General features: G+C 48.3%; 1 protein-coding gene and 1 pseudogene across 4 annotated transcripts in view; one reads left to right on the top strand and one right to left on the bottom strand.

Annotated features, from left to right (window-relative positions):
- COLQ (collagen like tail subunit of asymmetric acetylcholinesterase) overlaps nucleotides 1-15,977 on the top strand; it is a 74,211-nt gene that overhangs the window by 36,033 nt on the left and 22,201 nt on the right. For 2 of the 4 annotated variants that reach the window (XM_016140239.2, XM_016140240.2), the window contains exons 1-7: nucleotides 2,020-2,674; nucleotides 7,066-7,178; nucleotides 8,324-8,425; nucleotides 11,418-11,462; nucleotides 11,784-11,810; nucleotides 13,827-13,898; nucleotides 15,644-15,706. In XM_016140239.2, coding sequence (XP_015995725.2) covers nucleotides 2,275-2,674; nucleotides 7,066-7,178; nucleotides 8,324-8,425; nucleotides 11,418-11,462; nucleotides 11,784-11,810; nucleotides 13,827-13,898; nucleotides 15,644-15,706 — 822 coding nt within the window. In that variant the 5' untranslated portion in view covers nucleotides 2,020-2,274. Of the gene's footprint in view, nucleotides 1-2,019; nucleotides 2,675-7,065; nucleotides 7,179-8,323; nucleotides 8,426-11,417; nucleotides 11,463-11,783; nucleotides 11,811-13,826; nucleotides 13,899-15,643; nucleotides 15,707-15,977 lie in introns of those variants that run through there. The other 2 variants (XM_036218661.1, XM_016140241.2) reach the window with 1 other exon arrangement.
- On the bottom strand, nucleotides 13,441-13,559 carry LOC118602118 (annotated as a pseudogene).

The raw sequence follows: 15,977 nt of genomic DNA, 5'->3' as shown, positions 1-15,977 counted from the left end.
ATAAATACCAGAGCTGCGATTAAGACAAAATACTGTGAATATGACACCTGTTGACAGCTGCAGGAAGGCCCCGGAAAGTTATCATGAATTAAATTTCGCAGGCAGCTCTGCTGTGGTGAGCTGGTGCTTGGGCCAGTGAACCCGAACGCACTTCGCAGGCCACTAACTCCAGTGCAAGGATCGCCCTCCAGGGTAGACGTGGGGAGAGTGATCCTCCATCCCTGTCATGGCCCCTGTGAAGGGCTTTTTGTGTCTCAGGAGTCATAGCTGGAAAAGGCTTAGGCTCATCTTGTCCCAAGCTACCATTTCACATTTCAGAAAACTTCGGAAAACAAGGCCCAGTGGGGAGCTAAAGTCACACAGTAAGTTTCTGGCCACACCAGGGCTGGAAACCAGGATTCCTCATCCCAGGCTGGCAGGCTTGGCTGAAGGGCAGTTATCAGTCGTGGAGCATACATCCAGGCATTTGATTTAAGGAAATTCAACTGTTAGTTCTTCAAGAGAGAGAGACAGAGTCAGAGAATGGGACAAAATTAGAGATGGGGAGACAGAGATAGAGAGAAAGACCGAGTCAGGAAAGAGAGTTGCAGGAGGAGAGAAATGGAGAAGAGGGACAGAAAGAGACATGCGCAAGCCTGAGTCGTTAGGTTCAAAATAGAGATTCAAACACCTATAGGGCTGGACGGGACCTCAGAGGTCATCTGGTCCAGTCACCTTCATTTTTACAATAGTGAAACAAAGTATAGTTGAGTGGTTTACTTGTGCAAACCTTTAAAGGAAAAGTTTGATGCTGAATGGTAAGAAAAATAAATGCTTTTGGTGCTAACAGTGGCAAAACTCCCATCTCCAAGAGTTTTGAAATGAGGTCTAAAGAATGGAGAGGTGCAGGAATGACCCAGCATGGGAAACCTGAGAAAAGGTGATGCGGATGATATTTCTGCAACTGTCTGGGATTCAGGTCTTATGCCTGCCGTGCTTCTTTCTCTGATATCTTAGATTCTGTGTTTCTGAGAATAGAGAGAAATGCCCCGCAGAGAGAACACAGCCTACCCCTTTCAGTCCTCACTCCTCCCATCTCGATGCCAGTAAATCTCTGCTTTCAAAGCTCAGCTCAAATGCCATCTCTTCTAGGAAGCTTTCCCTGATTTCTCACTTGTATTCCCTGCTCCAGCTGGTACCCATCACTTCCTTCTATGAATCCCTCTAAACACCCCAGCTGCATTTTAGCCTCTTCTCTTTTCCCACTTTGTACAACATTTGAAAATGTTGATACAAGAGCCCCTATTCTATGCCAGGAACTACAAAAGCCTTAGTAGTTCTTTAGTCTTTACAACAAAGTAGCAGGGCAAGTTTCACCTTACCCACTGTACAGATAAGAGAACTGAGACTCAGAGAGAGTGAATAACTTCCTCGAGGTCATACAGCTAGTAAGTGCAAGACAAGGACTGCAGCCCAAGTTTGCCTAACTCCAGGGCCTGTGCTCTTTCCACAGCACTGAACAACACGTTCCAAGGGAAGGGACTGTGTCTAGTCATTGCGTCTTGCACGTGTTTGGTACTCGATATGTGTTTCTGAATGAATGAAAGAGTAAATGAATGCATGAATACAAGAAATAGTCTTTCTTTTGGAGGCTATAGCTCAGGAGTCAGCAAACTGCAGCCTGCGGGCCAAATCTAGCTTGCCTCCTTTTTCGTAGGTGAAGTTTTATGGCAACACAGCCACACTTATTCCTTCATGTGTCGTCTATGTCTGCTTTCATGTACTATGGCAGAATTCCATTGCAACGATGGCCATGTGGCCCATAGAGCCTAAAATATTTATTGTATAGTCCTTTCCAGAAAAGCCTTGCCGACTCCTTCTAGAGCTTATGGTCTTTACTAAGCTGGTTAAAACAACAGAGCTTATTGCTAAGTAGTAATAATCTTGTTTTTATGATCTGGAATATTTGTGTGTGTGTGTGTGTGTGCGTGCGTGCGCATGCATGCTTGTGCATTGGGTATGCCTATAAAGTTTCAGACAGATTTCTACACGTATCTGATATACATATCACCTTATTATTTTACAGACAGATTTCATCTAAAAAGGTTTACCCCACAGGCTTTAATTAATTTAGCTTTGTTGGCAGCAGCTTGGCACAGACATGGTGAAGGCTAAGGGACCCTGGCAACAAAGGTCTCCCCTGAAGCAGTGGAGGACAGACTCCCTGGACGGTCACAGTGAGGGTGGACTTTGAGTCTGGCCAGAGCAGTACCGTCACGGCAATTTCTGAGCTGAATGAAAGCGGCCAGTTTGATGGACTGCACTTCATTTCCTCTCTGCTTGCGATCAGTAGCCCAGGCTCCCAACCTCAACCCCTCCCTTGGGCTGAGGGCACTCTTCCTCTCCCAAGCCGCCCCCTATTGCTACCTCCTGAGAGGCAGCTCAGGACTGGCCTCTGGACCCCTGGCATCTGGGGCAGAAGCAACACCAAAGAAGGAATTGACTGACTCTCACCCAAATTCCCAGCAGGCCAGATGCTGGGAATACTTGGGGTGTGACCGATCTCAACCTGTCTCCAGTGTGCGCTCCCCGGCCAGTCCGCCTTGGGCCTTGCCCACAATGCTGGGCCCAACTCTCAGCCTCACTCATCTGCTCACCACTTCAGGACTGCTCTGTTACTCAGCTTGCTGCTTAGGTGAGTGTGTGTGTGTGCGCGCGCGCACGCATGCGTGCACACGCATACATGTGCACTTGCATGCGTGTGTGCACTGTTTTGGAAAAAGGACTCTCTGAAAGCAGACTTGTTCTAGGGGTTCTCAGCAGCCTTTAAATCTTAAACTTCTCAGCTAGTTTTGGAATTGCAATGTAAAGGGGTCTGACAGTGGAATTGGTTGGGGGGGGGGGCCTTGGCACACATGCTCATGTGCGTGTGCACCTGCGTGTGCCCACTTGCGATCTCGACTTCAGAGTGGCAGGCTGGCAGCTGCTTATCCTTTGGCTTTGGAGTAACATTGTGTCCTGCGGTCTGGGGCCACCCTCACCATTGGTGGCCGAGACACTCTCTATTACTCTCCAGGCTGACTGACGTGGGTCATGAGGCTCACAATCCCAGGGCAGTAGCTACCAACCCACCAAATTGTTTTCTTTATAGATTATGTATTCACCTGCCCCCCATGACTGCTCAGGAGCAAACCGCAAGATGGCAAATCCTAACATGGTTTTTCAGAGAAGCTCAAATACCTTCAACCTTAAGGATTAGATTTTGTTTTTCAAGGTGTGTGTGGGGGTCGAAGGAAGGTTGTAGGGTGAAGTCTTCTCTGGGATATGTGGATCAGGGAAAGCCAGGCACATTGCAACCAGTTAAGGTGACGACTGTAGCTGAGCCATCGGACTCAGGGTCCAAACGCCTCGCGATGCTGTGGAATGTGTGCCCTTCCCCTCTCTTCTCCTCGAGCTCCTTCTCAGAAAGGCAGGGACATGCCTCAAAGCAGCAGGAGGAGGTTGGACAGTGCACCAACTGCACGAGCAGTTGCGGAAGGGTTACGATATGGCTGCACCTGTAATGTTCTCAACCTACTAAGGCAGGATGTTCATGTCACTTCTTTCCTTTGATGGCTTCTAATGACACATTTGCTTATTCGAGGGGGGAGCTTCTTGATGCAAGAAAAGGAGGCAGAAACAGAAAGGGCTGTCTCTAGTGCCCTGTCGATGGGCGTGCCTTGCGAATGAGAGATCCAGGTGGACGCGGTGCTGGTGCTGGTGTCAGATGTGTAAAAAGGACTTGAGAGATGGTTTGAGCCAAACTCTTTGTGGTACAGATGGGGAAAGTGAGTTTCGGACTGAAAACGGGGTCACATGGTCACTTGCATTCAGACTCTCATTTTAAGTCTCTATATTTCCAAAAATGAGTGGAGTGAATAACTCTCCAAGGATGTGCCCCAGAGTCAGGTGGGTCCTGAGTCCAAAGGGCAAAGCCAGCATCAACAACAGCAACAAACAAACAAACAAACAAGCAAACAACCCAAATTTTTCCAAAAGCCTTACTAGACTCAGCATTGTTTCTGCTCATGATTTGATGTTGCAGTGGCCACATACAAAGTGACTTCAGTGTCCTTAAGTCAGGGCAAGCAGTCCCAAAATTCCATGATAGATGGCATTTCCAAGGCAGCTGCCTGGAGCTGAGCCACACGACGCAGCCACGTTTCTGTGCCCCATGTACACACACACACATCATTTTTCCATCACAACAGAGCCTGCTGAGGCTTTTCCAGGCCGGACCCTGAGCTCAGACATGATTCCACAGAGGCAGCATAGTCCAGAGAGAGACCCACAGGCCACTCGGATGACACCAAAATAGACATGCGAAGCCCTGGCTTAGGTGACCGGGAAGGAGGGGTTGGCAACGGGGCGGGTGGGGGGAAAGCTGTTCCCAAACACGTCCACCTGATGGAAATTTTCTGAGCTGGAATGAGCTGCAAATAAAATAGACTGTGCTAAAAACAAACCTCTCTAGGGAGTTGTGGGGGGTGGGCAGAAGTGCATGGTCTTCACCTGCTGAAAATGAAAAAGGTCAAAGGGGAAAGGGATGGGGCGTCTCCAGTTTCCAGGAAGAAATAAGAGAAGCGATTGCTTTAAATGATGCAGAGTCTTTCATCGGTGGAAGGACACACAGGGCGTGGGGTGAAGGGAGGCATTGGAGGCCATATATGGTCTGGAAAAACAAATGGCCAAGAGTGCAAGTGAACCTGCCACCCTCCCAGGTGTTCCAGGCTGGGAGAGGCTTTGCAGAAACCCGCATCCTCAGCCCGTAGCTGTCTGCTGAGGCCAAAGAGAAGCAAGGGAGAAACTGCAGCTGGGCGACCTTGACAGGGTTCCGAAGTGCTGGTGCACGTCTCCCGGCATCTCCACGTGCCCGAGGCAGGGTCGGGCAGCGGAGCGTGCCCATCCCTAGCTCACGCCACACTCTGGGGAAGAAACCAGAGGAAGAATACCATTGGTATCAATGTCAAGTTTTATAGCAACATAGCTATATTAGCTTACTGCTGAGAAAGAGAAAAGCAGCCCATGACAGCTGGAGCGGGCCTGCCACTCACGGCTGGGCCGTGGCGTTCTCCTGTTGAACATAAAGGATTTCATAGAGCAACATCAGACAGGGCCACTCTGTGACTGTGACGGGTCAAGATAAAACAAGGAAGGCCACTCCGTCGCCATGTCAGACACAGACAGAATGGGACTATCGGCCAAGCACCAACTATCCCTCTGTCTTTGCTAATGTGAGTGAGTGACTTCTGCTTCTTTACCGGTCAAGCTTCAGTCTCCTTCTAGTCTTCTCTTCGTCCAGACAAGAATTAAGATACTCAGTCATGACCAGCCCTTGCTTCTCGACAGCATCCAATCAGGAGCGAAGGCAGACTTTGCTTCCTCAGTCTCCCCCAACACCTCCTAGCAAAAGCCCGAGTCCTAGAATAAACCTCTTCTCACACCCTGTTACCCAGATGCCCACAGTCCCCCCTGGAATATGCCCTCCCTCTTGCAATGAGTCAGTAGAGCCAACTGTGTTCAACTAGAGGTACGGTCCTGGCGGTCTCCGGTTGGAGGGCATTGATGCTGTACATCTCAGGTAGTCGTTATGGGAGACTCTTGCCTTCCTCCTAGCTCCTGACCTTTATTTCTACCCACACGCAGTCATAGAGGAGAGATCTAGAGGAAGGACTCTGGAATAGGACTGCCATGTTCAAATCCTGTTTCCGTCACTTACTGGTTGCATGATCTTGGGCAAGTCAATTCACCTCTTTGCCTCAGGGAATCGATCTATGAAATGGGGATGATGATTATAATAATAGTACTTAACTCTCAGGCTTGCTGTGAGGATTAAATCTATATGTGTAAAACATTTAAATGGTACCTACCATGTAATAATGTTTTTTTTTTAATTAATTTTTCAAACATTTTTGTGGAATATCTAGTGTATGCCAGTTACTGTGCTACACCCTGGGGATAAAAACTGGCTCCCAGAAAACATGAGATAGTCAGAGATATACAAAGATAAAAGCCAGCATAGGGGTAAGAAGTCAAGGAAGGCTTCCTGGTGGAGGCAGCACCTGACAGTTTTCGACCTAGAATAAGAGTCTCCAGACAGGTCTGGGCATGGGAGGGCAGGGTGGGATATGAGCAGAAAGGCTTTGGCAGCCACCCACTCTCCACGGGCTTTACCATCTACAGGTCAGGGGCACAATTTAGGCATCTTTATTCCTCCTACAAGGCCTAGCCCAGTGCCTGGCAAAGCACGTGCTCAGATGAACGAATGTTTAACACCACATTTGGCAGCTTTCCCCACAACCCAGTGCTTCCTCTGATTTTTCCACCTCATACTCTGCCACCGTTGCCCTGGGTCCCCTGCAACATCAAAAGAGGCTTTAGTCTTCCTTCTCTTCCTCTCCTACAGCACGTGGCCCCAGTTTCCTTCTCTCCAATAACGTGTGCACCAAGACCCGCCACGTGACAATGAAGCTCTAAAGGTCCAGGGCCCTCTCTTTGTCTCCTCACACTCGTGTATTGAGACATTTGACTGTAACTCTCCAGTGAGCGTGGGGGGCCACCAAATGTGTGTGTAGGGTCTGGAGTCTAATATGTGTTTTACATCATGGCTCATGGCCTCTTGGAATCACTGCTACCTCCAGACCTGGCTGCCTCCCTCTCTGAACCATTTCTTCTGAGCACAATATCAAAGTTATTAACAACGACTTCCTCCTCCCCAACTGCTGGGGGCACATTATGAGTCTGTCTGAACTTTGCATTCTTTGCTCCATCTCCAAAGTGATGAGTCCATCAAGAAGGAGAAACGGACCTTCTAACGGTCCGGGTGTCCATACCATCTGCTCATGTATATCTTATCCATCTTATCTTGGTCATCGAAGGCCAGGGGAGGGCTACATCAAGCAGCAAACAGGAGGCGCGCTCCTATCTAACGGGTTGGGAATCAGATTCGGAAGTCTAGGGTGGCAGCGCGGTCTCCCCGGCACGGCGGGCATGCCAGAGGCGCCCGCACTCGCACCATGCTAATGAGGAGCAGTTTTCTCTAAACAGCCCTTCCCGGCCTGGATCAGAAGAAGCGTGGCAACCACAAAGCCTGCTGCTTTCTGACACCTCCTCCGCCCCCACTGTTCCCCCCACCGCTCTTCAGAGAGGGCCGAAGTGCGGTGAGTATCTCGGGACATGTGAGACGACAGAAACGCGGGCTTCTCAATGCCCACCACGCTGCCCCGCCCCCCCCCACCCCCATTCCTCAGAGCGAGCTGCCTCCAGAACCTTCTCTGAGGGATTCAACTTTTTCCTCTCACACAGCAGTCGAGCCTGGAATGGACACTGCAGCTTCTGCTGTGTGCCCCTCCTCCCACTGTCTTAAATAAGTTATGGAGGGAGATTCTTCTCAGGAGGGAATTGAATTTGACAAAATGTCCCACCTTCTTGAAAACAATGAGGCGAATTTATAACTTGCTGGGCTCCCATTAGCTGCTCAAAGATGGAATTTCCCCTTTTATTTTTCTTCTCCCCTAGTACTTATGAAATTCCCTTCCATGGCCTGTATCTCTCACAAACCATTTTTTGTGAGTTGATGCAGGAAATGGTCCTGCTGCAGCTGAACGAAGGCGTGAGCGGGAACAGAACTTGGGAAGAGAGGAAAAGAACAGGGTTTGGGAAGCTGACTTAGAAGCTGGGCATTCTGGGGGCTTGAGAGTCTCAGATCCTTCCAGAAACTCATATATGTATATTGCCCAATACAGAAACCTCTAGCTATACGGGGCTATGGAGTGTTTTTCATGTGGCTAGCTTGAATTGAGATGTGCTGTATGTATAAAACGCACCCTGGATTTTGAAGACTTTCTATGAAAAGAGTCTGTAAAATATCTCATTAGTAATTTTTTAACATTGAATTTATGTTGAAATGGTAATATTTGGGATGTATCTAATAATAAAATATATTATTAGAAGTAATTTCACTTATTTCCTTTTACCTTTTTAATGTGGCTACCAGCACACTCAAAACCACATACATGGCTCACATTCGATTTCTACTGGACGGTGCTGTCCTAGACATTGGATAAAGGTAGCTCCTAACTCCATCCAAAGTGGTCAGTATCTCTCTGTAATCCATTCAAGCCAGTTACATCCCAAGAACAGATGAGAGAACAGACACTGGTGGCCCTGAGGTCATCTTCTTGGAACACCATTGGGGTGTCAGGGAACCACCAATCTTGGGAATTAGACTATGGAGCTGGTCTGTGTCCAGGATGGTGACCCTCTTCTAGTCTGACCTATAACCCTGTGTTGCTTTGCATTGAAGCTTCTCTCCCAAGACATGAAGAATCTCATCCTGGAACTGGAGACCACGCAGCCCCCGTGCATGCAAGGATCGCTTGGCTCCCCTGGGCCCCCTGGCCCCCAGGTTGGTGCATTCCACTAGACCCTCTCCTGTTGTCTTCGGTTCAGAGCAGTGAGCCCACTGGGCAGAGCCTCTTTGAGCTGCCTGTTTTGGTGTGATGTGGGGCTGTTTTTCCTTCTCTGGCTCACCTCCAGCCCCAGAGCCACGTGGATAGAACGCTGGTCCTTCCCTCGGTGAATTCTGTCCTCCCAGGCTTGATTTTCTCATCCATGCACTGGGGATAATAATTACCCCTGCAGTACTGGATTTGGGGTGGGATGGGGGGCAAATGAGATGTCGCCTAGATGAATGTGGTTGTTATTATAGTTATCATCAAACACTTGATGACAATGGGTTGCCCTTTATGTGGCCATCGACCCCACCAGGGGACCCAGAGGTGCCTGCATTCAGTGCAGAAAAGTAGAGCTAAAGAGGAACTTGTTACCTGAGCTCATCTGGCCTCAAATGTGGCAGCAAGCAGCCCTTCCCAGCACAGCTAAAGGGAAGAGTGAGGAAGAGGCAAAATGCTAGCAAAAGGATTTTCTAGGAGGGGAAAGAGAGAACAAGGAGCAGTCAGTTCCTTGAGTTCCTTAGGCGTTATACCCTAGTAGTCTCTCCTGTGGCTTCTCATGACAAGAAGACTAAGAAACCAACTCCTCACCCTGGGTTGCAAGGTCCCACGTGAGGGGACGCCAGCCTGTGTCTCCCGCATCATCTCATGGCACCAACCCTGCCTCTTCAATGCAGCCATAGGACGCATCTTGGGCCCTCATGCCCACCAAGCGTTTTCCAGCCTGAGGGCCTTTACACTGTGGGTCCGACTGTGTGGAATGTTCTTCCTTCCGATTTTTACAATGGCCAGCTCCTTTGTCACTCAGAATTCCGTTCATTTGCCACCTCTTTAGAAATGCCTTCCTCAGCTACCCAGTTTACAACAGCCTTCCCCATCACTTCCTGTTCAATGACCTATTTTTAATTCTCTGCAAATTTTGCTCATGTTGTTATATTTTCCTTATTTGTTTTTTGGTTTCTAATCTCTTTGGTCTCCCCTCCATAAAATGTAAGTTCTGTGGCTGGGGTTAGCAAACTATGACCCTTTTTTTGGTAATTAAAGTTTTATTGTCTCTGGCTGCTTTCATGCTTCAAGGACAGAGTTGAATCGTTGTGACAGAGTTGCTATATCAGAGGCATAGCCAAAAATATTGACTGTCTGGCTCTTTACAGGAAAAGTTAACTGACCCTTGGTCTTGAGAGCAGGGACGTTGTCTATCTTGTTTATATTGTGTGGCCAGTTATAGCAGCGTGTGGGGTGTAGTAGGTTCTCCGTAAATATTTGATAAATGTGATAAAGGAAACAGAACTTTGAACCCAGAATTGGCCAGAGCTGCTACTGAGGGACTAGGTAGTTTGCAGAAAGGCAAGATGGGCACCCTGAAGAACTCCTCGCAGGTGAGTTTCTATCTGCCCACCTCCCACAGTCTCCGCTGACAGCTCTCAGGGTACAGGAGAACACACAGAGCGTGGGAGAAGACAGGGATTGGATTCTCTGCTGACCAACCGCCCCCCCCGTCACACTTGCTAATCTCTGCCCTCACGCAATCCCATCTGAGTCATACAGAGGCTGTGTTGTCCAAATCCAGGGGACTATGCAGTCACCTCTGTTCTCTTAGGACACCGCGTGAATGCTGTTCTCACCAAAATGAGATCTGTGGACCAGCAACATTGGCATCATCTGGGAGCTCGTTAGACATGCAGAATCTCATCTCATCCCCCCCCCCCCCCATCATTCAATCAGAATCTGCATTTTAACAAGACACTCCAGTGAATTATCTACAAGTCAGCGCTAAGCACAATGGCTTGGTCAAATAATTCTAGCCCATTTCGAGAAATGAAAAATACTGAGTCTTAGAAAAAATAAAAGACTGGAATAAAAACTCTCCCCTCCGTCCCCTCCCTAAAACAGGAGAATAAACCAAAGACGGTGGTTTCCAGAATATGTGCACATTAGAATCCTCTGGGAACTTCAAAAACTCCTAATGCCTGTGCCCTTCACCCTGAGGTTGGGGTGTAATTTATCTGGGGTGTGGCTTGCTCTTCGGGGTTTTTTTTTAAGATCCCCAGGGAGTTCTAATGTTCACATAGGCTTGGGAACCACTGGCCCAAGGGGCTGTTTGTCATTTGGACAAGTCTCATAGAGATCATATTTCAAACCGACTTTGTGTTAGGCGTGTTCACCTGCACGTCTTGGGGATGAAGTAGCGGCCTGGATAGGTTTGATGGATTTCCTCTCTGCTGTCCTGGGGAATTTGGAAAACAATTAGCCAACTGAGCGTTTCATAGACACATGAGCAGAAAGCAGCTGCATTCTGCTGTGGGTGTGCCAAGACTTTGTGCCATGGGTGCTAGAGTCCCCGAGCCTGAGACACCCCGACTCCTGCAGCTGGGCAATGGGACAAAAAAGAACTATTTACTCGCTCACATTCTCAGCGTCTTAAAACAGAAGACTTTGCTGCACCTGGTACCCATAGATCCACCATGGGAATTTCCAAGTTGGCTGTTCCCACTTGCAAAGTGTAAATTCCCTCTCGTCGGGGCCCAGGGAAGCTTGGTAAGAGCAGCTGTGAACATATGAGAGGTGGGGAAGCCTGTTGTTTTCAGCAAACAGCATCTCTTTAGTTGCTCTCACCAAGCACTCTGGATGTTTCAGGCAACCCAAGAATTCCAGGGGGGAAAATTAAAATCACAGGGAATAGATGTGTGAGCACCACAACCCTGGCACCATTGAAAACACAGCTCATAAAAGCTAGAAGAGGGGAAACAGAGAGGAGGGGACTGAGCCCCCAAGGGAGTCCTTCACGGGGCCTCTGGAGCCCCGAGTCTGCACAGAAAATGAGGCCGCGGTTGGAGCTCAGTGCCCCAAGAGCCTCCTCCCCACCCACCCAGTCCTGCCTCCCTCGCCACCCGTTCTGCCCTGGTTTGGTGCACACTTTCTTCATTTCTTGTCTTGTTTGTGTAGGGTCCTCCAGGGCTTCCTGGCAAGACAGGAGCAAAGGGAGAAAAGGTATGAGCCACTACTCACTTCTCCGTCCTAATTCCAGCCTGTTTCCTGGGGGCGCCACTGAGAAGTTTCTGGTTGAGATTTCAAAGCATGTGCTAATTCTACCTTAGTGCATGAGAATGGGCTCCATGATGGTCGGGCTGCCGCTGCAGGCGTGGGGTCCCATCAGCGTATTTTGGCTTGGCCCACTGACATGGCAGTGGTGCCGTGAGTGGCCAGGGGACCAAGTCACATGGGCATGCCCAGTCATCAGCCCTACTAAGCCCTCTACTCCCAGGGTTTCTTCCAAAGCAGCCTCTGCTTACTTGTCTCTTCCATCTGCAGGGGGAGCTTGGCCGACCAGGAAGGAAGGTATGGTCCGTGCCGTTCTGTCAGCATTGCTTAGGCAACTGTGCTCGGCATGCATGCGAGTGTGTGTGTACTTCTTGGGGTGAGGGAACCAGCAGTACACTTCGGTGGCCTCCAACGCCCAGGTGGACAGTGATGGCATGGCCATCCCGATGATGACAGTGGAAAACTTACTCTCTCTGCCCACGCCTTCACTCAGGAGCTGGAGCCCCCTACCGCCAGCTTTAGGACTTCTGCCAGAGGCTGCAGACCTGGCCAAATGCCCCCCAGCTTCAGAGCATCTCATCCTGCCACCCATCAGAGAAACTCTCCAAGGCTCCAGCCAGCAGCACAAAATGACTCTCACTGTCTATTTGATTAAACTGGAATAAAGTGCCAAACAGACAGAAACAAATGGCTTTTGCTTTTTGGCCCCACTGAAATTAACAGGAGTTACTTTAGGTCACAGGGACTCTGAATGAACCAAACACATGTTATCAAGACTCTCATTAGTGTCAGGAAGAAGAAAACCAGCAGCCACTCACTGTGGTCAATGGATGCTGGCACTAAAATTGTAGGTCTTGCTGATAGAAGGAGGTACAAAACTTCGGCCAAGAAAGATGCCTATGGTTCTAAATATAAATTAGTATCTTTTAGATTAGTATCTTTTACTATCAGTAAGAGCCTCAAACAACCTGTGCAAGGCAAAGCTACAACATTTTAGGGAAGAAATGACAACCCTAGCCAAGGCACAGCAGTTGTCTGAAGTGCTAGGCTGGAGAGAATTCTGGTCTCCTTGCTCAGAACTAGTGAGGGCCATGAGTAATTAATGATGTGTACCATGGATGGGAAGCAAGAGTAGAAATTGGTACACATGCCAGCATTTCCGATCCCTGCTTCAGGGGCTGAGCCTTCCACGTCTCCAGCTAGGCTAACTGAAATTAGCCAATGGGTGCAGAGGTCAAGATAGATCCAAGTTCCTGATCCTACTTGCAGGGTTTACTCTTGCAGGGCTTACTCTCATAGCTCCTGGCTTATTGGGTTCCTTAGAAGCAAAGACAGAGGTGGCACATGCTGTGTACAAGTGAATGATTAAGGGAATTCTTTCAAGAGGAGCTTGAGGAGACGGGGCAGCCAGATGGAGCAGGGGAAGAAGCCCAGTGTGGGAGTGGTATCAGGTGCTGTCCAGCTTTGGCTCGATCCCTAGGGGAGCTCTGAAGTAAGAGTTTGTCCCTCCTTTAGGTAAGGGAGTCGGCTGTTGGCTGCGGGAAGGGGAAGTACATAAATTGCTGGGTAGCTCCAACTGCTTATGGGCAAACTCCAGTCACTAGTTACAGGAATTAATTGTTATAGCACGGAAGATAGCCACTGGGGGATGGGCACACGAGCAGGTGAAAGAGATCTCAAGAGCGCCAACAACATTTGCTACTGCTCCCCAAACACAATCGTCTCCCATAAACATTGCATCCTTGGGGAGAACCCACTGGAATGCAGGGGACATTTAAGTAGGTGGGTACAGACAATGAAGATGGAAAAAAAAACAAGTTTATTTAATTTATTTATTTATTTATTTATTAGGTGAGGCAACCGTTGGTTGACCTCACAGATTTCAGGGACCGTGTCAGTTTATAATCCCTTATTATTTTATTTTCTACGCCTACAGCACCTGTTCTTCCTAGCTGATCTCTCATCCAAGTACTAACCAGGCCCGACCCTGCTTAGCTTCTTAGATCAGACAGGATCGAGCTTTTTCAGGGTGGCATGGCCATTGCAAAAATCAAGTTTAGAATATCTTCTTCACCACCTCATTTCTTCAGTAGAATAAGATCTTGTGTATCAATGCAATGTGACACCTACGGCTTCAGCTTATACCTAGGTGATCCACCCTTTTGGCTATCAGTTTTTAGAGAGTGAGGACAAGGGTCCTTAGGCCATGCTTAGAGGCCCCATACTCCTCTCTGGGTCCCAGAGACAAATCTTATTTCCTGGAGGGAGGGAAACAAATCCAGTTGTCCTGACTTTTGTTCTTTGACTTTGAAGGGTAGACCTGGCCCCCCAGGCGTTCCTGGCATGCCTGGGCCCATCGGCTGGCCTGGCCCTGAAGGACCCAGGGTAAGTGTGACACACTCTGAGGGGATCAGAACACGAGAGAAGATGGCGGCTCCTCTGGTCCCTGAAAAGCAGTCAGTGAAACTCACTTCCTCAAGACGGGGAGGAAGAAGAGAGCATGAGGGCTGCCCGGAGGTCCCCCAAATGCTTCCTCTTCACTTGGACTGTAAGACCTTGGCCAGTCCACGAGCTCTGCTCCTGTGAGGGAAGAAATGCAGGGCTGCTTGTCCTCTCTCACAAGGGCCCTGATTCTCCTTTGTCCTGGGGTTTAGCATGCAGTTCTTTTGTTTTCCTGAGATTACTCAAAAGGGGCTTTGGTTTGAAAAGCTTTGGCCTGTCATGCTGACCTGGTGGAGGTGGAGGGTCAAGGGCGTGGGCGTTGGCTGGCTGGAACAACCCAAACCCTACATTCGGGGGCGGGGGTGTCACCAAATACTAATGAATTCCCCTTCCTTAAACAGGTTATGGAAAGCTAACATGTCCACACTCATGCCTTTGTTTACGTTCTTCTCGCTTTGGTCGTAGATTATTGGGTACAGAGGCCGTGACCTAGAAATCTGACCTGCAGAAGTCAAGGGCAGGCAGGTGAATGTCACTATCTGCTCTGATTCACTGCCGGCAGTATTTATTATGGGAATAGAACTCTTCCCAGTCCTCATAGGAAAAGTCCCAAGAATATATATATTTTAAAATCTATACTGTGTAGAGCTGAGCTGTTCAATATGATAGCTCTAGCCATATGTGGTGACTACTGAACCTTTGAAATTAGCCATTGCAACTGAGGAACTGAATTTAAATTTTTAATTAATTTAAGCTTGAATTTTAAAACTTGTACTCAATTCAGTTATTTGAAAATGTTTTAGTATATTCACTTGAGTATGTGAATCTGCTTTTTCAACTATAAATTTTATGAACTCTAAATACAGATTACGTATTTTGGATGCAAATTTAGTGCCTGAATTGAGATGTGATTTAAATGTACACTATACGACAGATTTCAAATATTTATTATGAAAAACAGAATGTAAAATATCTCATTAATAATGTTTATATTGATTGCATATTGAAATGATAATTAGAGTAAATTTGAGTAAATAAAAGATATTGTTAATTTTACCTGTTTAGTTTTACTTTTAATGTGACTTCTAAAAAAATTTAAAATTAAGGATTTGGCTCACCTTATATTTCTGTTTAGCAGTGACATAGAGTTGTTTTTAGCACAGAGGGTGCTGAAAGTTCCAACTGCAAACCATTCTGAGGAGCAGCAGAGCCCACCCATGAGGCTTAGCCCCTTACCCCCATCGTACATACCTGGGGGCTAACATTCACTTTACTTGTTTGAAAGGCCTTCCCTATGCAAAGAGCAAAGTAGGTGAAGTTTTTTTTGGGGGGTGCTGATATCTCATCCTCTGGGACCCGCAGAGCCCCCATTCTTTCTTCCCCGCCCTCTTACAACCTTCTCAAGGAAAAAGTCAAGCATCAGTCCATTACAACGTCTTAGTGAGAATTTAGTTTGGAGATCTACCCTGCCTCGGGCAATTTCATTTTATATTTCATCTCAAATACCAGAACGAAGTGTGGAGTATGGAGCCCTGCAAGTGAACAAGTGAGCATTTGGGGGTCCTCAAGGTCACAAGCCAGCCGCGATGTCTCCAGTTCCTTCCTGATCTTGCCCATGACTTCCTGGTTCAGTTTCTCCAAGAACTGTCACTTTAGGTCTGTTTTTACCCTTCTTCTGATTCCTACAGGGTGAAAAAGGTGACTTGGGTCTGATGGGCCTACCAGGGTCAAGAGGACCAATGGGCCCCAAGGTCAGTGTGTTGGTCCACATGGGTGTTCCCAGGTCTTCTCACTAAGGCTCTGGAGCAGCTGTTATCTACAAAGATGAGGACTAGGTGGGGCTGCGGTCCTGGGCTGGGGAAGGTCACTGATGTCTGAGAGTCCAATGCCAGCGTGCTCGCCTTTACCAGTCTTTGGGGGGACATCAGGGTTGGGACGCGGGGGAGTAGGGATGCCCCTCCTGCTGTTCTCCCGAGCAGCAAGGGTTAAGTCTCTGGACAACAAGACAGATGGCACTCTCTG

Source organism: Rousettus aegyptiacus, unplaced genomic scaffold, assembly GCF_014176215.1.
Source record: "Rousettus aegyptiacus isolate mRouAeg1 unplaced genomic scaffold, mRouAeg1.p scaffold_m13_p_4, whole genome shotgun sequence".
NCBI lineage: Eukaryota > Metazoa > Chordata > Mammalia > Chiroptera > Pteropodidae > Rousettus > Rousettus aegyptiacus.
The sequence above is the reverse complement of the archived record's forward strand: the minus strand, read 5'-3'. Positions and strand labels throughout refer to the sequence as shown.